Source organism: Echiichthys vipera (assembly GCF_963691815.1).
Source record: "Echiichthys vipera genome assembly, chromosome: 8".
In the NCBI taxonomy this organism is placed as follows: Eukaryota; Metazoa; Chordata; class Actinopteri; order Perciformes; family Trachinidae; genus Echiichthys; species Echiichthys vipera.
The window spans coordinates 12303708-12326417 of NC_139833.1; the positions used below are offsets into that span (position 1 = coordinate 12303708).

General features: G+C 39.4%; 3 protein-coding genes across 3 annotated transcripts in view; 1 reads left to right on the forward strand and 2 right to left on the reverse strand.

Annotated features, from left to right (window-relative positions):
• slc2a3b (solute carrier family 2 member 3b) lies at positions 1–11278 on the reverse strand. The gene is made up of 11 exons (XM_083918485.1): positions 11127–11278; positions 10461–10604; positions 7081–7185; positions 6457–6617; positions 5080–5320; positions 4251–4413; positions 3844–4031; positions 2633–2737; positions 2440–2541; positions 2117–2320; positions 1–2025 (listed from the first exon to the last, which is right to left on the reverse strand). The coding sequence occupies exons 2-11, from the start codon at positions 10482–10484 to the stop codon at positions 1783–1785; spliced, it is 1536 nt and encodes a 511-aa protein (XP_083774611.1). The 5' UTR covers positions 10485–10604; positions 11127–11278; the 3' UTR covers positions 1–1782.
• Positions 11279–15146: 3868 nt separating this feature from the next.
• On the reverse strand, positions 15147–17965 carry cox6b2 (cytochrome c oxidase subunit 6B2). Its single transcript, XM_083918482.1, has 4 exons — positions 17914–17965; positions 17048–17183; positions 15974–16074; positions 15147–15446 (listed from the first exon to the last, which is right to left on the reverse strand). Exons 2-4 carry the CDS (start codon positions 17148–17150, stop codon positions 15393–15395), a joined length of 258 nt encoding a protein of 85 aa, XP_083774608.1. The 5' UTR covers positions 17151–17183; positions 17914–17965; the 3' UTR covers positions 15147–15392.
• A 3417-nt stretch (positions 17966–21382) lies between these two features.
• rasip1 (Ras interacting protein 1) overlaps positions 21383–22710 on the forward strand; it is an 8133-nt gene continuing 6805 nt past the window's right edge. Inside the window, exons 1-2 of the mRNA XM_083917810.1 lie at positions 21383–21840; positions 22169–22637. Of these exons, the coding sequence (XP_083773936.1) occupies positions 21584–21840; positions 22169–22637 (726 nt within the window). The 5' untranslated portion in view covers positions 21383–21583. The remainder of the gene's footprint in view (positions 21841–22168; positions 22638–22710) is intronic.

A 22710-nucleotide genomic window follows, 5' to 3' on the forward strand; every position in this document is an offset into this window, starting at 1 on the left:
CAAGAGGGCTGGTTAGCTCTACAGTGTATAACTGTGCCGCTAACTGAGGTTTTGCCGCGGTGCAGAAAGGAAATGTAATTGCCACAGTGCAGAAGTGGGTACTAGACAAAATACTGGACAAACCTCTCACATTTTCACTTTAGCACAGTGACTGTAATTCCATTAAAGATGTATTGCTTTGACTTATAGCGTTACAGACATTAAAAAAACAGGCTGTTTATGCCTTTAATTCAAGTCGCACATTCCCTTAATAGATGCACAACTTAATTTCCTTTTTAGATGCTCAAAGCAAGTGTAACTCATGTTATTACAGCAGGAGAACAGAATACATTATGATAGAAAAACAGTAAAGGTTATCTCAAATATGACTTGCACTCACACTCAACATTCTCACTTCGGTTTACTGTTAGGCAACATAGTGACATTCACCATAGTAACAGTGCAAGAAAAATCAGTGGATCTAACATGGATGAAACAGGATAATGAGGAACGAATAACCAAAACCGTCCACATCCTAACGCGTACAGTATATTTACAGAGAGCAACACAAATTGTAAGCAATCATTAGAAAGCAATCTGACTGCCCAAGTGCAAAAGAAAACACTGCTAAGCTCAAACATCGATGAGTGTGTGAACATCCAAGAAGAAGATGATCTGTACAAACATCCACACATTTATAAGCATATAAACTGAGCTGTAATAGTTGATCGTGATGCAGTAACTGGAGATTCTACAATATATACACATGCTTTCAGACAATAAGAAACAAAACATATTATAACACTTTTTGTGCATTAACCACTGAAATAAATACAATTAATTTAGTGTTTTTATTCACCATAACTATCCCACGTGGCTAATATCTTGTTTTGCTGTGAGATATGCGTTATTTAATTATCAGTAGACTTGAACGACTCTTTAACACTGACTTTCAGTTTGATGTGAGACTATTTAGGATTGTAACACATTTTATTTCATGACCTATGATACAGTAGTTGATGCTACATACTGATGTTCAGAAGAGTTTCAAGTACAGTGGTGATAAATGCACTTTCTATGCCACAGTTAGAAGCTGAGAACAACAAAAATTGCCACCTCAGACTTTGTATCCAACTGCTGTAATACAAACTGTAAACAACTGCACTACGGGCTTTACTCTGCAATGAAATCAAAGAACATAAGAGGTTAGGTTGTGTTTTTAAAAGGCATAGCTCTGTGTGTGCTGCAGGATAAAATCTTCTACATGCTTAAATATATTTATTCTTAGTCTATAGTCAGTGTTTTTTGTGCACCTTAAGAGGAGAGGGACAGCTGTAGCACCTCTATGTTTATGTCTACAAGAAAACATGGCTCCCTCCCCCCCAGGCAGCAAGGCACATCAGGTCATTCTTTTTTTTTCTTTTTTGGGTCAAACTACCAAAACCGGCTTTTCAAGCTTGACCTCAATACATACCCCCCCAAATCCCACAACCTTTTTAACACTGGGGGTAGCTGAAGACTTAACACTGAGCATATGCTGATCCTCTTATATGGCAGTATGCATGGAGCTGGCAGTGGGAATGTCAACAAATATTAAGTACTGGTAATTCAGTTAAGTTTGGCCCATGTTTAAAGCAGGATTACAAGGAATTCTGTCAATTATTTTAGCATGCGTGACTGGAGAATCTAACTTTATTTAGTTGGCTTTCCTAAGCACACCCCACAGCTCTTTAACCATTTGTGTGTTATAGTTACAGTATCTGTGTTTGAAACCTGTTGTACCCTAAATCTTCCTTCCTCTCTCTAAGGAAGATCCACCATGGGAACCTTGTCTGTGGGGGACGTGGGTGGAGCTTCTTTGCTCTCTGTCAGGCCGGCAACCATTGCCTCAGGCACTGGGGAGGGTTTGCCTGCACTGGCAGCAAATCCCTGAGCAATGTCATCAAAGGTCCTCCCTCTGGTCTCAGGCACTCTCAGGAAGGTAAAGATGAAGAACAGGATGAGCAGAATCATGAAGATGATGAAGACGTAAGGGCCACAAAGTTCCTTAGAGAAGAAGAGAGAGATGAATATAAATACATGACAAAGCTCACACTCGTACATTGGACGATGTTAGTGAAGTAAATGTTGTCCATACCCTCAGTTTAGGGAAACCCAATCCCACCAGGAAGTTGGCCGTCCAGTTGGAGAAACCAGAGACAGCCATGGCAGCAGGTCGAGGCCCCTGGGAGAAAAGCTCAGCCACGATGAACCAGGGGATGGGACCTGGACCCATCTCAAAACTGGCAACAAAGCCGAACACAGCCACAATGGCCAGGTAGCTCAGAGACGGGTTGGTCTCCTGCTCAGAAAGAGAAACAAATATAATAAGCATGTAATGAGGAAACAATAGGACACTTTTTAATTATTAATATAATTAATTTTTTGTAAGCGCACAGGAATCGTACAAACATCACTCACCACCAAAGCAAGTGAAATCGTCATAACGAGGGCAAAGATAGCCATTCCACCCAGACCAATCAGATGCAACGTCCTTCGCCCTGCCCGTTCAACCAGGAAGAGCTGGAGTCAAATAGAAAAAATTTGATTAATAATGCAATAAATCTTAAACATGTTTTTTATTGAGACACTAAAGGTGTAGTCGGACACTTACGGAGACAACAGTAAACACAGTGTTGACAACTCCAGCTCCTATGGTGGCAAAGATTGGTTGATCAACACCAGCTGTTTCAAATATACCTGTGGAATAGTAAAAGACCTGAAAGGGGAGAAAAGTGAAGAGTTACTATTATGAACTACTATTTACTATGTGTATTTCACATCTGCATACAAGACATCTCTACACAGGGGAATGACTGTAGCAGCACTTTCTACCTATATATATATATATATATATATATATATATATATATATATATAGTATAGTTGTGACATCACAAACGTACAGAAGTCCTGACGGCTCATTTAAAGGCCCTGTTTCTAAATACTGGCTATATGCATTTCTCTGTGGATTGGGTGTTTTGATACCTTCTAAGTATTTATACAGCACCTCTATCTGATTTATAATTTTTCAAAATACATAGAAATCTCACTTTTTACAATATGAGACCTTTAAAGTTGATAAAGCTAACGTGTTAGCAAACAGTCGATCATTTACACATTCGACACAGAGACATGGAGCAACATTTACATTTAGTTGGAGGTTCGTCTACATCCACCTTTGCGAATGTACCGGTAAATCCAATAGTCTCTATCTTTTTAGCTCTGCTTTGGTCTCCATCAACTGCTGACAGAAATATCTGACTCTTTAGCGGCTAAAGACTCCACTACTATATACTACTCTGTTGTCCAATGCTGGATAGGTAGTGTAAAGTGTATTTTTTAGAGCTATTTAGTTATTTTAAAAAGCTGTTGGGAAAAGATCTAGCATAGTTTTCATACGTTTAGGGCCACAAAACAAAAATAGTGAGCTGAAAGACCCTAAAAGCTGAAGAGAACTACAGAGTTGGGTTGTAAGACTACTGTTACAGACCTTAGCTGCAGGCTGCTGCAGCTTTACTATGATTGTCAGGTCAGACAAGGGAACGTTAACACATTTAGTCAGTCTGGTGAAATGACCTTATTAAACAAAATACCTATCAAATACCACTGTGTGTGTCCCCGGCAATTGCCGCTCGATGGCTCAAATTATTCCACTCAATCTAACATTGCCCGGAGCCAAGAAGCATCTCTTGTTAATGTGCTTGTCAGACACATTTGTATAATTTCAGTGAATGCTCCTTTAATGATTTATGTACGAGATGACTGACACTTGATAATCATATCCCAACACTATGCTTCATTATATGATAAAGCGTGACTCACAGCGTTGATGCCAGATAGCTGCTGAGAGAGCTGGAGAACTATAGCGATGATGATCGGTTGACGGTAGTTTGGGGAGCGGAAGAGTTCGAGGATGGTCACTTTCTTCTCCATGGCCATCTTCATCCCTTCTTCCCTCATCTCCTGCATATCATCACTCACGTCCTCACAGCCGCGCAGACGTACCAGTGCTACAGAGAGAAAAAGGGATGGATGAATCCTGAGGAAGTGAGTACATTATGGTGCAAATATGATGTAAAGAAAGCCTGAAAGGGACTTAGAACATCATTTAGTAAAAAATGAATAAATCACAAGGCCCAAAGATCATTAGAAATTCAAGAGTAATTTTGAATTCAGTCTCATTAAAAACTGATGTTGCCAACTTGTTGGCATGATGTCTGAAAACCGACCTTTTCTTGCCTCCTCATCCTGGTTGAGGTTAATGAGCAGGTACCGGGGGCTTTCAGGGCAGAAGGGCAGCATGATGCTCTGCAGTACGGCGGGCAGGACGGTCAGAGCAAGCAGCAGAGGCCACAGAGTGTCTGAGCCAAGCAGAAACTCCAGACCAAAGATCTAAAATATGCAGATAACGGGGGATGAAGTACTTCCAATGGACTCATGAGGTGAGCTTCAATTTCATCAAACTAAAACAAGTCACACAGCTCTTCTCCAGGACACCATGCTTCGTTCATCTCACCAAACATTTTTGTCTTTCTTGCCTTTATCAAACTACCTTTTGAGGTGGTATCTGGTTTCCTTATCTACAGTCCATGGATCAATCATGTAAATATTAAATGATGGAAGAGATTTGAGTAATTTGTGCTTTGAAAAATGAGGTTGAAACAACAAATATGTTGTTTTGTATTAAGGCTTTGCCACTTGAGCGGTTAAAATGTTCTTTTTGATAAAAATTCTGAAAAAGATGCCAGTAATGGTCCGGTATATTTTTCTTGTAAATTTCTATATCCACTGAGAGTAAATATGGTAATTTGTAAAGAAAGTAGAAATGATGTTTTGTATACTTGGTATTTATGCTGATCTCTAGGTCACAAAGAGCCTCAAACTCTAATGAGGTGAGGCGAATAAAGCATTGTGTTTGTTGAGTTGATTTTGATGGACATGAAATTATTCAAGGAGTTGACATATTTGGTCCATGCTATTCTGCAGAAATCCACAGCTTTTGCACAAACTTATACAAGAAGCATCAATAATATAATCACCATATCACAGCATCAATACCTGTGCAACCAAGATGCCAATAACTACACCCAGCTGGTGCAGCGTGCCGAAGGCTCCCCGGACAGCCGTGGGAGAGATCTCACCAACGTACATGGGAGTCAATCCTGTGCACAGACCGCAGAACACGCCGATGATCAACCGGCCGATAATGACCATCTCAAAAGATAGACTCAAAGTTGACAGTCCCATCAGACCACCACCAAGTATAGCCAGGATGTTAGCTATCAGCATGGACTTGCGTCTGTTGAAGGAAAAAAGAAGAACATGGTTAATGAGAGTTAAGTGAAAAACTAAAAAATAGGCAACCGTATAAGGTTGCATTAGGAAATGAGGGCTGCAACAAATTACCATTTTTATTACTAGTTATTACTTTGCAGATTATATCTTCAGTTAAAAATAATGACAAAATGTCGATCAGGATTCATCCCCAGACTCCAAGGGGTAGTCTTCATGTCTTTTCTTCGTCCAGCCAACCAAAAATATTGATCTAGATCCTCAAATTTAAAGGTAGTTAATCTAACTGAGCTTCAGGAACAAGACCATACCCCTCTCCCATCACTAATTCTACCACCCACGCCACACAAATTAAACAACCCTGTCCCTCACCTGTGCAACCATATATATATATATATATATATATATATATATATATATATATATACACACACACACACACACACACACACACAATGTCTTACCCACTCTCTCTTGTATGTCTCAGTTTTCCCAACCCCCTTCCCTGGAAACCCCGTTCTTCTCCTCTCTTCCCCTTTTTATAGGACGGCAGCTCAGCAGTCCACAGTACAATAATAGGCTTCTGGACACGAACCCGGTGGGTTGCTGAGGCAGCACATCATCAAGGCGTAGCCCCCACCCCCATGCATCCATACACACCTCGACCCACTTCGCACCATTCATCCCGACGATCGATCCACGTTCTTCATCCCTTGCGATCAACCCACGTCCCCCCCCCCCGACAATCGACTCTGTTCTTCACCTGTGACAATCGACCCCTCCCTCATCATTTCCTCGACCCCTCTCTTTGTCCCCCCCAAACCCCCCCCCCCTTCTCGCATCCCCTGGTCATTCCAAATTAAACTTCTTTAATATCGTACAATAGTGTGATCTTGTTAGTGGAAAGGCTGACACCAGCAAATGTTTGGCCTTTTTCTTTCAAAAAAGACTAAAATAATGAATCTATTTTCAAAGTTGCCATCTAATATTCTGTCAATTGACTTTAGCTATTATTGCTCTTTTTCTTAGATTAGTCATATTGAGTAAAAGTGTACTAATAATTCTGAAAACGACTTGATGATTGGTTGATTATATTTTTTGTCTTCTTACATTAAACAATTTCCTGCACCACAGTGTTCTTACCTGCCAAATTTGTTGACCATGGCTCCAACAGAGAAAGACCCGACCATGCCTCCCACACTGAAGATGGCCACAGCAAAGCTCCACACCATGGTGTTGGCTCCTGGGCTTAAAGGCTCCCCGTACCGATGCATCGACACATTCTGGAAAAACCTGCGCAATTTCTGTCAAACCACAGAAGAGAGTGGCGGGATTAGAAGTGGTTGCTTTTAAGTAAGTGTTTGTTTTATGTGGTTTACAATCAAAACAATTAATTTAAGGCCTAAGAGATGTGATAGAGCTTGTGCTTGATTGGGAGTTTTTGACACATCCACATGGGGGCAGCATAGCTTTAAGCATTGCCACCTTACAAAAGACGTCAAATGAGACCAGACATTTTATGTCAAATAAGACCAAACATAGCACCATCACTATAATTTAGGCCACCCAAAGGTAAATAATTCCCAAAATGGCAATCCAAACATGTCATTTTAGTCATTACAATATTTGTATGAGAAAATGAGAGAAGATACGGTATTTCATCTGTTATTAATCCATCTTTTTTAATGGTTGTCCCCGCTGTCATAATATATTAAACACCAAAAGTCCATTACAAGAATTCCTCCAGAACCACACACATACACACACCTGCTCAGGAGCATTGATGACCCCGGTGTTGTAGCCAAACTGTAGCGAGCCGATGACTGCTGTTGAAACACAGTAGAGAAGGTAGAAGGTCACCTTCTTCTTCGGCTGTTGAGACAGAAACAGACATGAAAGATTAAAACAATGAGTAGATGGAGTTTATGTACAATCACACACTCAGTCTGTGTGGTGGACATGGCCTGTCCCTGGCTCCACAAAGATCTTGTTGTTTGTCGTGACACTGGCAACACACACACAATGAGCCTTTCTACATCTGCTCTCTGTGTTTTCAGCCTCCTGCATTAGCAACTTGCAGCACTGCTGTAAAAGCAAGGTGTTACAACACAGCACAGACTCCATGATTTCCAGCTCTGAGGTATTTCTCAGCTAAGTAGCTAAGGACATCCTGAGAAAATAAGACTGAATCCTATTGTGAATGTTTTTTCCCTGCTGGCTTGAATTAAAGTGGACTTAGCTCATAATAACACCTAACAATAATCCCCAACATGGCAGGGCATGTAGGGGAGTGAAATCTGCAATATGTAAAAGTATCCAACAGAGCACAAGAGAACAGAGTAATTGGTTTAAATTAAAATGTGGTTCTTAGTCTATTATGTGGAGACGCCATGGCAAAAAAAAAATGTAAATCCCAAATCAAAGTTTCACTTTGATGTAACAACCAACCCAGTAACTGCATCTTTGTAATACACCAACTTTCTGAGAACTCATTATTTCTGAGAAAGGTTATTATTTGCATCCCAAGTCTAAAAGTCCAAACAAGCTCATTAAAGCAAAGGAAATCCATTTAAATCATCCAGTCTTTTCAAAATCCACCTGTTTCAACACTAACTCGACTGTGCAACATCAGGGAAACTTTCATGATGCAAGTTAGTATGTTTTTTATCACAATTTGTAACAGGCACAGTGATCTTTGGTGCAATGTTTTACCATAAATGATATCACTATCAGCACAGACAGAATAACAAATTCCTCAAACGTCATGAAACTGAATGTTCATTGAGGGAAAAGAACTGAAATCAAAGGGCAGTTCAGAGTCTCCCTCCCCTGAAACAAATTGTCTGTTCTGTTATCTGATTTTCCGTCTCCTTTTTCTGATTAACTCAAATTCAACAGAGAGCTTAAGGTTTACTTAATTGATAACAAAAGCAACAAACTACAATCCATAATACATCATATCTGTGGCTGCTCCTATCAGGTCAATTATCATATAACCAAAACACAGACCAGAATGAAACAACACTCAGGAGAAGGATGAATGACTTGAAAGTATGTCAACACAGTAAGATAGTACTAATCATTTGTAATCAAACCCCAGTGTGTTTCTTTGGGGACATCATGGCCTGTCTTCATAATAAAGACTGAAACAAGCTGAGCACGCTGGTGTTATAGTCATGTAAAGTACGGTACATGTGACAGAAAGAGACTATCTTGACAGTTTGGCACACAGGAAGTTTTGCAAATGAGACAAAGTGATAGTGAAGGGGAAATGCGGAGTTCTGGTAATAAAACAAATTCATGATAAAGATGAAGAGAGGACAAATGAAAATGAAGAAAGAAATGATCTAAAAATATAATCACATTAATGTGTTACCACAAATTAATTGCTTGCCATGTTTAACTTTTGGCACAAGATCTCAGATATCCTGAAGGGTTAAAAATATGCCAGGTTTGTCTGGGGTGTAGCACTGCATCGTCACAGGGGATGTGTACGTATGTGTGTGTACATATGTGAGTCCTTGTAGTATAGACATGCCGATTGCATCTGCAGAGACATGCTGCTGTTGAGTAAGAGTTAAACAAAAGCATTACACGATTAAGCCTCTTGCTACAGAAGAGAAGGAGTGGCCGACTGAGTAGGAACATTATATGTGTATGAATCAGCATGTTGTGGTTGCACCTTAGTGTATTTGTCTATTACAGGTCACTCGTCAAATCTACAGTCAAGCATATAATGTTATAAGTAACATTTGACAACTCAAATGAACTAAGACAAGCTTAAAGTGCTCAGACAATATGGACGTTTGAACATGCACAATTCAGTAACAGTTGACAGTCTGCTCATTAAGAGCATGTGATACGAATGAAAGCTCCAGAAAGTCAAGAATGTGGCAATTTCCTGTATTTATGTTTGGTTAATTTTCCCTTTAATATTGGATAATTGATACGTTAGTCCAGTTCTCCATGTGCCTTTATCAGCTATGGTAGTTATAATGCTCTGTGTAACCCAGGACTCTGAATTCTTAACTTATAATACATTATATCCACCACTTGTAATACTTTGTAAACCATGTTATAAGTTGTCATGCATGATTCAAAACTTTTATTATAGAGTTTCACAAAGCCTTATGAATGCATTATAATGTCCTATGAATGTGCTTATATTTGACACTGAAGCTGAGCGATTATCATGCTGGACTGAAAGCAAATTCCACCGACCTGGTCATGAATAAATGATTCTGTATATAGACATGACCACCTTTGAAAGTGTTACCAAATTTGCAAATTACTCCAAACCACATGCAATTACTGTGTTTCAGCATCTTGTCTTCGTCACTCAACTTCCACATTCACCTCGTCTTGCATCACTGTGGCTTGAAACCTTGATCTGTACATCTTAAGTAACTTCCATGTAAATGAAGTAACTGCATGTTTCAAAAGACAAACCACATGTGTTTGCGAAGACACATGCTAACAAACTGATTTTAGTCAATTGTTCTTGTTCTTAATAATACTATAATATATTGAAATTCAAGTCCACCATTTTAATAACACTAAATCTCATGTGTAGTATGTTATCACTAGAAGCACATCTATTTTCTGTCCTATATTTATGCTTTTGCAAGTTGTCAATCCTTGCTTCCCCTTTTCCAGATCCATCCTCATCATATTACTATTCCCTTATCCCAGTTTTCTAAAGCACAGGAAAGCAACAGCAAGGAATTACAGCAAAACACACACATGTTCAAACTTGCCACCCACCAATCCTATCTCCTACTCTTTTTTTTCTTAGTCATCTCCTGAAGTACACATCTCTCACCCCATCTCCTGCTCTTGCCAGAAAGGAAAAATACAGAATTGCTATCCCGTGACTTGTTGACTTGTAAATACCACATTCTTATTCATTTGGACGTGTCGGCACACAGGCTCAGAATAAAACAAACAATGGCAAAATGGCTGGCACTCTTCCTCAGAGACCTCTGGGAATTTAGACAGACTGCTTTTAATAAAAGTTTTATCTAAGATGTTTACTGTAATGTGCAGAAACTTTACAGCAGTATCATACGTACATGCAGGTTTTAAAAGTGGAAATTGAAGAAAATAACCAACCAGCAACCCAATATATACAAGGAAGTTACATGTACCTTATCATCCTCCATCCGCTCCATCTTTGTGCTGATTGATAGAAGATATTCAGAAGAAAACTACAGAGACTGAAGCTTCTTAGACGGAGCTGCCGCTTATTTCTTATGCACACACACCTCTGTGCAAACAGCCGGCAGAGAAACCTGAGAATAAACAAACACCAGAACAATGTGTGACATTCATCAGAAGAATAAAATAAAAATACATATGAAAGAATAACTTTAGAGAGAACTTTTCTATAGCTCATACCAGTAAGGACCATAAACCACACATGTGATGGACAGAGTAGAGCACTTTACTGAATTCAACAGGAGTCATTGCCCAAAATGACAGCAAACCCCTCCCTCTGCCTCCTGTCTACCCTCCTCTTCTGCTCTCTAATCATTCAGTCAAATGAGGAAATAAAGTGACGTAACTCATTCTCTTCAATTAAATTACTGTCACTTTCAATAAAGTATAAAACACGTTTTCAATGGGCTGTAAAGACTTTGGGAACCCACGTGTAGATGATGTACTGATCAAATAAAAAACAAAAAGAAAAAAAAACTTGTATTAAGTCCAGAAGGCTATAGGTAATAACAATACAGACATGGAATAAACATGCTGACAGTGACACATAAACCGCAGTAATTAACCGTCATGGTTAAAAATAAATATTTGTTTACCGTTATGTGGGGTTTGTGCCGACCTTTGTGAATCCGGTAAATCAATCCTGTCCAGATGTGTTTTCTCAGACAAATGTTCAGCCCTCCCTACTGTCTGTGTTTTTTATAAAAAGTGATACATGTTCACCAGCACGTCATTTACTCTTTACGCGCGGGGAAGCTCCGCTGTGCGTAAAAGGCGCAGGCACATTTTCCCACCCAGCCCTGTCACTTCGGGGCCACTCATCGTGTCGTAATGTCGGTGGCAGCAGCGCAGATGCATTTCCGCTCCGCTGAAGAAGGGGGGGGGGGCGGACGTGCTCGGGCGAGCGTACAGTAGGCTACGGAGCAGAAATGAAGAAGAAACGGTGCCGGTGAAAGGAGTCTCTGTGCTGGTGCCGCTGCTGGCCCGTTGGCTGCCCACCGGGGGCGCGAGAACAAAAGGCAATGTGCACGGAGTTCAGATACAAAGCCTGGTCATGCAGAAATCATGAGACCGGCTCAGTGGGTGGCGAACAAACGGGGAGCCCTCCTAATTCTTCCTCAGCTATGTCTAATCTTCACAGCCCACCTAAATCCCAGTCTGGAATTTGACAAATTCTCCAGGAAAAAAACATGTGAGGGAGCAGGGCCATTTTTAAATCCGCTGGTGAGCAGGTTGGGTTCCTGTTTTGTTATAGTTTTACATTTCTCTGACGGACAGTTTTAATTAGAGGCTCACCAGGACTTGAGTTTGATCCCGGATTTGGGTGTCAATTTAGTATTTAATGTTATATATGGGCATATTGTTTTACATTTTTTATGAAAATGTACCCTCTGACCTCATATATCTCCAAGAGAAAACAACTTAAGGATGTGGGAACATGTCAGTATCATGTATAAATATCTCCCCCAGAAAAGTTTGGTGTCATAAAAAATAAAAGATTCAAATAACACTAAATAAATACACTCAGGTACATGTTCAATTGTCTGTGAATTGTATTTTTCCAACATGATTTTTTTTATTTTTTTTTGTAAAATAGCCAAGTTGAAGTTGAGTTGAGTCCAAAAACTGGAATTATCTTCCAGGTTGAGGACATGACCCGTGTCCTCAGTTCTGTATTATATAAACCCTCTCAAATATGCAGGAACAAATGATGGGGTAGTCTCAACTTGGCCTCAGCTTCCAGCGCACTCTCTCACAGCTGATGATGGAGGCCAACACACATTTCATCATTCATATGATCATATAAACTGTAGCCTATAGAGAAATGTTGGACACAAATACACGTTTATTCCTGATTGATTGTCTGTGCACCTAGTGAAAAAGTGTATAATTGATGTAATAAAGTGATTTCAGTAAGTTTTTGAAACCTCGAAATCGCCACGCCTACTTATGGACATGTCCACTCATGGAACAATACTGATAATATTTTATTTATAAACTAAGATCAAACAACACATTTACTGAGGCATTACTAATGAGTTTGATTCATCAGTGAGTCGATGCAGACGAAGACCTGGAAAAATATGTTGTAACGGTGACTTTGCATCAAAATGTCCGGTTCGGTTAAATAGTAGCATTTTCTTCCTTTCCTGTGTGTGTAATAGTCTTCTGTGTATTTTGAATTATTTAATTCAGTTTTGAAATAACTAAAAGAGGAGAGATACACACAAAAGCTGCGGTTCAGTGCCCGAAGTGTTTGAAACAATACTTATTCATTCCTCAGAAAGTTCACCTATCTGTCCCAGCATCCCATCTGGATCCCATGAGCCGTTGCCAAGGAAACTGATCCTGCAGCATCTCCTCCGGTGACCTGTCCTGAGTGAGCAAATCAAATTATAAGACATCTGCAAAGAATAAACACAGAAAATGGGTGTGGGGTGTTGGGGGGCATTATATGCACCATTTCTTTCTCTCTCTCTCTCTCACACACACACACACACACACTCACAGGACGTTACAAACCACATCCTGTAGCCTGGGCTCAAAGGGCCTGTGTATCATGAGCGCTTGCCGTCAATCGTGCAATAGTAAAAATTTCACCCTATTTGTAAATTCAGTTTGCTCCTGTCCGACCGCATCCTGTAGGATTTTAAAGAAATACTACGCCCTCAAAATTATCAGCTACTCACCCTGGTGCTACCTTAAGTTCTTGAACAAATGTTTTTCTCAAATGTCTCCACAGTGACCAAATGATCCAAAAACAGAGAAAATGATTCAAGGTAACACGGGGTGAGTAAATGATACAAGAATGATTATTATGAGGGGGAAGTATTCCTTCAAGAGACTTGATATAAAGTCAACAATACAAGTGAAGCCTGTCCCTTCCTTTGTTTGCTTATCATGATCATATCCTCAAAGCAATGTTTACGAATGAGAACATTCACAGGATCATGATCATAGTACCAGTCTTTTATGCTTTTACTTAAAGAGAAATTAGAACCTTTTGTTTAACTAGGGAACAATAAAATGTGCTCACATTCACAGTAGTGAACCTCTCAAACCCACAATTTCCTTTTGTAGCTTCAGAGTTAATGAAAGCCACACATCACTAGAACTATTCATAATATTTCAGCACTTCATTGAACCTATTCCTATTAGGCCTCAGGCGTATCACATTAAACAAAATATTCAAACACAGCAAAGTTAATGTTTAAAATAGCTGCATCAAATAGACATATTCTAAATGCTTCCCTAAACTTAGGCCCCTTTAGTTTTAGGCATATTAGGTATGTGATCAATCATTATAAACATGTATTTATAATAATGTGGTGGCTAAGGAGTGTTGTGATGCCAGTTCCCTTGAGGTGTTAAGGGTTTAAATTTGGTGCAGCAGTGCCACCTTGTGTTTCAGAGCTGCCATCACGTTGACCCTGATGAACTCCCCCAAAGACGTTCACAAGTCTGCCTGACATAACGTCGCTTTACTTATCATGAACTTGATGTTGTAAGTTTATTTTACCACCACAACTACTACAGTCTATCAGCAACAAATCAACAGAGAAGGGAACACACCCTCATGGCGTGTCCGGACGTATTATAGCACAGCCGAGGTGAACAGTTGCCAGTGGAGGATGTGCTGAGCTGATGATAATCACAGGAAGATTGCAGATCTTCAGAGGACAGAAGCGTCAATATTGAAAACAAATGTGTAACAAAATGCCGTTCATTAAAACAAGACTCTGCGTGTTACTGAAAACCCTGAAGGTTGAACTTTCTACAATGATAACGTAAACAGTGAAATCCTGGTAAAGATTAAAGGCACAGGTTAACATTTAATCCTCTGACAGATATAATGATAATAATTAGAACGATTAGAGAGGAACTGTAACAGACAGCAGTGTTTGACTCAATGTCATTATTGTCATTGCTACCCTGCCTCTTTTAGATGCATTATACAGTAGATGCTTGATTTTTTAAAACATGTTTTATAGTCGTCTTTGTCTCTTATATGCATCTGTGAAACCTGTTCATGTAGTACATCTTTGTACATTCGCATCAACCCTGTTGCAGTGACGTTTAGGTAAACTATGTGCACACATCTGCTTTAAATGAAATGCACCAATGCTGTTTGCAGCATTTTCTCCAACCGATCAAACACATTGACCTGCTTCCTTTCATTCCAAATATATCAGATATTGGTTCCAGACCCCACATCCATACTTTATAATGCACCTGTAAGCTGTTTGGTTTAGTGTGCCCCAGTGTGGTGGAAATAGATCATTACACCAAAAAAACACTGCCACCCTCTGGAAAAACTGTCATAGTTGAGTTTTCACAGTAGACAGACCTAAGGGGTGTTTCAGAGACAATTTAATAAACACTTCATCTCTGGTGTAAATACAGTCTGGAAAATTAATGTAGCTGAAGGCTACCAACAGGTCTCTGCAAGTTAAACTGAAAATCTTAAATGAACAGGTATAGTTCATAACCAGGCTTGCTTTGTGAAATTAAGAAACCCATTTAATAAAAGGTCCACCCTATCTGGCACACAGAAATGCCCTTTAAGTAAATCCGATATGACCAAGTGCTGAATCAGTAAAAAGAACAACATCCTCTTAATTAAATCCGCACTGTATTTATTGATTAAACAACGCCGAAAGGTACTTTACAACAGAAGAGGAGAAAACTTCAGACCTAACATGCAGGGTAAAAAGTTGTGCGTGTTTTTATATAAAGTAATGACAGCAAGATCACTGATGATGATGGCTGTCTGAAGATGTCATTAGGCACACTACAGAGTTAAAGGTGCAAGTTGAGAATGTCCTGCAGTGGACTGTCCTGGTGAATAACGGCTGCCAATTTCAGATCTTCCCAGGGAAACTTCCCTCCGCTATCTGGTCGTCCCATTTGCCGACCTGTGGGAGATATTAGAGGAAATATTAGACCCATCTGACAAACTAATGTTTATGCACCAGAAGTCACATCCACGGTCGTTTGATTTCGATCTCTAGACAATTGCGCCGACAGTTTTGAGATTTCTTGACCTCTGGGACAGTTTGTGTCAAAATAGTCTCACAGCTGTTGCATCTGATGTCATGCAAATTGCCTCTAAAACTGAAAAAATAAAAAGTTGTGTTACTTGCTTTCAATGAAACAGCTTTGAGACTAGTTTGGCAAAATGTTATGATGGAAAATAGTCCTTTATCACAAGACTATCTAGAGATAATGGATCAACTTTAACTCACAGAAAAACAAAAACAAATCAAAGAAACAAGTCACAGAGAAGCAAAACCAAGCACACAACACAATATCAAGAAGCAGGAAAACAATACCATGGCTGTCTATCCAGCACTAACAACATTCAGCGTGTGCGTCCAAAGAAACTATCATAAAGAAATGTAGCAGTGCATTCCCCACTAAGACACCTGAACTGAAAACTTACCCAGCTCATAGGACAGAGGCTCTTGTAAACCCTCTGGTACCAATCACAGGGAGCCACATCCTGGTCTCTGGCTGACAGGGCCTTATTGCACCTGTGGAAGTCTGGAGCAAAACATCGAATATGACACAATGTTCATACTAAAAACACAAAGCCTCAGAGATCAAAGGACAATCAGTACCCGCATGAAATTGTCCAGTCTGGATAGAACGAGTGTACAACCAGAGCTCATGTTGTTTGTTTGCTTTTTATTAATAAGACGTTCAAAGAAACTGATTTGATCGGGAGCTGTGCCCGATTGCCATTGAATTGCGAGTCCTAAACTGGGCTAGGAACCAAACCCTGACTTCTGCATACTGCTAAACCCCAACTACCAATGTCATGTGGAGGTCATAGTTTGTGTTTACATGAAAATATTCTTGAAGGGATATGCATTTTAATCCAGGTCTATGTCACGGCAATGTGGGCAGTGTGTTTATATGTGAACAGACTGCAGAGCGTATGCCCGAGCTTGTGTCCACTGCATTGACCTGCGAGGTTGTCAGTTGTGTGTCTGCCTGGAATACTCTGTGTAGGACAGACTGCTGGATGGCGCTCACAGCAGAGAACAAAGGAGCAAGGCAGACACAAACAGACGCAGCTAAAGCGCTATTTGCTAGTGTTAAAGCTCTCCAATAATATAATAATTATGTAGTTTGTTGTGTTGTCTGTTTAACTGATCAAAATTCTTATTGTTGGTTAACAGTTAATCATTGTGAGCTTTCATTAACTGACAACTATTATGATGCACCGTGTTTATTTGATGGTTGTAGCTATACACAGTCTTCTGAATACTAGGACACAAAGATTCGAACTAAACAACCATACACTTACTGATACACAGCCATTTAATTGGTGCTCCTATTATTAAATACTGTAAGTAAGTGCTCTGACAGACAAAGATAGAGGTTGCAGAAGTATATAGCTATTCACAATATGACGGGTCTAGGTATTTCTCAGTGTCCTGCCCTTGAATAGTGCGTCTAAACCCTTTTAGATTACTAATGAACGTAATGACAGATCGACCCATGTCCTCACCCAGGTAGTTCTGGAAACAGTTGCGGGTCTGGTTGGTGTTGGGGAATCGGGCGTCAAAGGGAGCCGTCCTGTAGTTCTTGATCTTCTCAACAGTCTCAGCCATCTTTAGGAGATTCAAACCAACTTTTTGGTGAAACTGAAACAAGGCACACGGTGTATTAAGTCACAGCTGCTACATGTTTATAAAAACACTTTAAACTAAAACAGCTATCAGTGTAACATCAATAACATGGACTATATTATGTTAATTTTCATGTGCAATATATCTGTATTACATCATGTTGTCATTTTCACTCCTTAGCCCACTTTATTTAAATATTTCACCTATTTTTGCTTTTTTTTATCTTATTCTATTATTGTTATGTTATATTGTTATTTATTTTATAATTGTTAATGCAATTTTGGAGATATCTGAAACAAGAATTTGATTAATAAAGCTCTATCTTATCTTTAACCTCAATACTCAATGTTAGCTAGCTAAAATAAGCTAAATATAGCGTTGTGTCAAAGGTGAATTAAGGTTAGCTCTGTTTACGCTGTTGTCGCTAGTTACTCAACATGTTCATCAAACGAAAGGGTGAATATCTAGTTCTTATCAGCTTGACACAAACAAATATTGTCCACATAGTTTTAAATACAAGTCATCATAGTTTGCATAGCTCGACAAAGTGTCAGTTAGCCAGTGCTAACGTTAGCTGTTAGCTCGTTGCTAACATGTTAATATATCTGGATCTGGTTAACTAACGCAATTTGTGAACGCCCGGTTCTCTAAAGAGTTTCGATCGGTCAAACCAACATTAAACCTGAGGAATATAAAGTTTGTTTACAAGAACACATAGTTTTAAAGTTTCCGACAGCTAACTAACCTTGGGTCGTTGCGTCCTCTCTCCGTGAGCCCCGGAAACATGTCCTGCCTCGTCACCGCGCAAAGGATCCTGGGATATCACGTCACAACTTCACCAAAGTTATTTCCAACTGTAAATAACAGATTTACTTTTGTGTTTGTGAGGTTTTTGTAGATTGTTTTTCATGTTACTTCTTTTTGGATAGATTTACAGAAGTACCTTTTTTTAAAATGTTCTTTAAAAATGTAATAGTAACAAAGATGTACAATATGTATTTCTAAATCTTAACAATCCCAAATATTCAGCAGATGAAGCTTTCGCACAGGTGTTTGAAATGCTTGGAAATGTTGTTTTCAAGGTTTGAAAAGTGCTTGAATTTTGGATAAAGTGCTTGAAAGTGCTTGAAATTCTATCTGCATTTCTTTCACAACAGATAGCTATAGAATAGTTTAATTAAATTTCTTATCCTTCTGGTGTTATTAGATACAATTTTAGTTGTTTAGAGCATAATACTGTCTCTTTTAACATGATTTTAAAAAAAAGCGAAATGATCATTTTCAATATGTTTGTATTTGTAAAAAGATGTAATTTACCACAGCTGTCAGGTGCTGGAAAACCTTAAAAATTGACCACGAAAGTGCTTGAAAAGTGCTTGGATGAACCCTGGAACTTACATAATTACTTTGATCTTCATCATAACAAAATACCATATCCAAAAAGTGAAATGGCTTAACAAACTACTACTTTTTATTTTTCTAAAGATTCAGAATTTAAAACATATTTGACCACTTTTAGATTATTTAGGCATTTCAAATTAGTTTAGCAGCAGAGCCCATACTGTTTTTGTTTTTGTTATTCTTCATTCCTTTCTGTGTTTTTCTGTCTTTCTACATTTTGAGTTATGTTATTATTCTTACTATAATAACATAACTATTATTATTTCTACATTCAGAAATACATTGTTGGTATTGTATATAACTCTGGAACATGAAAGAAAAGTAATGTTTATATTGAATCTTTTCAATTAAAATAGTAAAACTAAAAAAACTTGACCTGTCACTTAAATAATTTTCTACTGACTTTCTGGAGCTTAAACTACCATAATAATAATGACTGGCCTGCCTCATAATAGAGATATTAGTTCTGTTCACACATCTAATGCAACAAACAAAATAGACCAATTAAAGTGGAATATATTATGTTGCCTCTTGATATTTCTCACCTCAGCGGTTGGAGGGCTCCACATAACTTATTTTAGTCATTGTTAAAAGTTGCCTCATCTTTTGAATCAGAATCAGAAATACTTTAATAATCCTAGGGGGAAATTATCTTTGTTACAAACATAATTTTATTTTTTTGAAACATAACATAAGTAACCTCATCTTTTGAATGCAAAGATGATCCTGCGTCATTGATTTCAGTTTTTCATTTTACATCAATACACCAATACTTTATCTTTTTGGTATGAATTAGGCTTGTAGGCTTTAAACTAACAAAATCAATACCACATTTGAGATGAGGACTCTGGTCAGCTTGAATGTGTGTTGCTTACGATAAATCACAAGTTTTTAAAGTGCGAAAAAGTATCAAAATATGCATAGAAACGTTTCTGAATGAATCGGTTGGTATGTCACTGTGCATGGGTATTTTAATATTTTAAGTAAGTTGATGTGTTTTCTGTTGTTATTGTTGTTGTCTGTAACCTTCTGTATGCTTTGGCCGGGTCCCCCTTGTAAATCAGAAGTCTTACCTGATTAAATACAGATTCAATGTGTTCCATATTTTTGCTAAATATAGGGCGAATGCACTTCTTCTGTTCGCCATCAAAACTTAATTTTTAAGCAGTATACAAAATAACAACATAGATTTTAATCTTTGGGCTTGGCTTGGTTATTTCAAGTCAAAATACACACAGTCCTAGAGAAGTTACACATTACTGTTGAAGTGTGAAGTGAAGTGTCAAGGGTCTCTTTTTTCTTCTTAAGTAGCGTCTAAACTAATTAACTTCTTTAATCAAAGTAGGCCTAATTGCCAGGAGTCTCCCCAGGCCACAAGAAAGCACGTTTATGATTTAAAGTTGAACCCTAGTGTTTCTAGTATTAATTTTAAATTACTTTGATCAAATATTTCTTTTTAACATTTGACAACATCACTCAGTAGACAGATTAATAGTCTGTGTGGCCAGGAGGCCTATTACCGACGTGACTGTTATGTTACTGTACGTGTAGTCCACATTTAACTTGACGTAATCTGCCCTCTTCTTCCTCAGTGACACTTTGAAATTGGACGAGGATTGCTGACCAGTATTGACGACTTCTTCGGTCTACATATGCAGACTTCGGAGGATCTTTCCCCTGAACCGGGACACAGTGACAGTCTCCCTTCTCTTTCCACCAGCATCTTCCTGTCGAAGAAAAGGTCAAAGATCACAGGTGTCTCTGTCGCTCCCTCTAGCTTCCTGTCTCGTTGTGTGTGTTTCCTCCGTCCGCTTTCCAGCAAAAATTAAAACTGGGCCCTCTATGTGTTTTGTGATGCTTTTTGATATCTGTTATAATAATAAAAATACATTTAAATGGCCATCTTTTTGAGAATACTGCTTAAGGCCCTGTTTAATGTCATGTCATTAAACTTTATGAGGATGAAACAGTAACACTAACAGTAATCCAGACAAACCCAAAGATAGATATCTAGATTGCTTTGTGGTGTATAAAACAGTATATAATATTCCCAACAAGGTCTCAAAAGCTCATATGTGTGTGTAACTTCACCCCTCTCTCTCTCTCTCTCTCTCAGTCAGGATATAGGTGTTGTTCACTGCAAAGGAAGGAAATTCTGTCACGTAGAACAATGGGCCTGTTTCTCTATCTATAGACCCAGAGAGGCTGAGAGCCAGAGGGAGAGAGGGAGCAAATCTTGTCCAGTTAGGAAGAAAAAACAAAAATAAAAGGTATATTGTTCAAAAGAGGACTAATCGAATGGATATTAAGTGTTTTAGTGTGAACTAGAGATGTGTTTATAGATCTGTGGCAGGTTTAGGCCTTTTAAAAAATGGAATTTCGTCGTGGGGGAAAGGAAACATACAAGGTTATTCGATTACTCTGAGCTACGTATTTGCATTTCGGTGGCGAAAAAATCATCAAAACACACTATAGAAGGATCAGAAGTAACTGTGGGTAAGTGTTTTCAAAATCTATCAACCGAAAGCTTTGGGATTTCTTTCTTGTACTGTTCTGATTTCAAGGTTTTGAAAATATTCCACCACAACATCTCGGACAGGATTAAAAATTGGCATATTTTCGGTCTAGACAACAGCAGATTTTAGGTGTGGACATGAGAAGTTGTCTTGACAGAAATCACACCTCAGAAAGCGGTCGTTTTCCGAAGGAATACAAGGATTTTGTTCAGTCCTCGAAATTCAACCTGTAAGGGCTGGAAAAAAAGCAAGTGTGATCCTTAAATTTGACTGATTTACATAGAAGTAACACTGAGAAAAAGGCAGGCAGTGACCTTTGGAGTGGGTATTTCCCTGTCAGTGCAACAGCTGGACCTGAGTCCTACAAAAGATGCTTCCTGTTTGAGAATGGGGAAATTCACGCTAGGGTTTTTTCAGGGGGTGTTTTTGGGTTAATTTCTTCCTACTTTTTTTGTACCATGTTGACAACCTGCTGTAGGTATCCTGTTGATATTTTTGATGGTGACATCATGTCATTGTTACATTGTTTCAATCCTGGCATTGCTGACACATTCCTCACTACAGTGTGGAGGTAGATTGAGCAGATTAGGGGAAACGTATGTATCTGCATGTATTTGTCTCTCCCTCTGTCAGATGGAGGGGTCTGGCAGTCCTCGCTTCAGAAAGCTCCACTTCCCAGTTGGTCTGTGGATCAACTCGCCCAGGAAACACTTTGCCAAGCTAGGGGGTCGCTGGCCCAGCGCGATCTCTGTCAAGTCAGTCTTAAATTCTCTTAAACTCACTTTTTAATCTCCTGTTTTGCCTCTATGTCACACTTATTTGCTCTCACGTTATGCGACTTTCATGCCAGTGATTATTTAGTTAGAAATCAGTGTCTGGTTGTTTACATGTATTTATGTGTTGATGCCATCTTATCTTACTTCCACTCTCATTAGTACCCTTTCAACCCTGTTACCCTTCCCATTTTTATTTTAGTCCTTGTTGTTTGTCTGTGTTTTGTCAGTCATAATTCACAGCTGACTGGTCCCTTCCTTTCTCCTTCCTCTCTCCTCCATCTGTCTTCCCCTCCTCTGTTGTTCTCAGGTCGACCACCAGCTCTGACGCGGCTTCCCTCCACGAGGCCCCCTCTGCTCCTTCCTCTTCCCTTTCTAACTCCACCCCCTCGCTGGCTTCCCCTACCCCATCCCCATCCCCTTCCCCGGCCTTCCTCAGGCCACGGCCTGCTGGGACCCAGTCCCGCACAAAGCGCCTTTCCCATCTCTTCCTGAGAGGGCGATCTAACAGCGATCGGGACCGGGCGGTGGGGGAGAGGGAGAGAGAGGTTTGGGCTCATTCGGCTACCCCTTCCTCCCATCACTACTTGCCCCCTGCCTCTTCCTCTGCCCCGGGCCTGGTCAAGATCTACGGGGATGCCCTCTCCAGTGGGGCCAATTATCGCTCCCTGCTGGCCAACATTCACTCTACAGCCCGACAGCTCATCTCGCAGGTCATCACCCGGTACACTGAGAGGGAGAGGGAAGAGACAGATGACGCAGGTACAAGAGAGGGAAATGTTCTTTCATTTGGACTTCTGCTGCGACCCGTTACTGGGAATTGTTTGCTCAAATATTTTTAACCAATTGGGA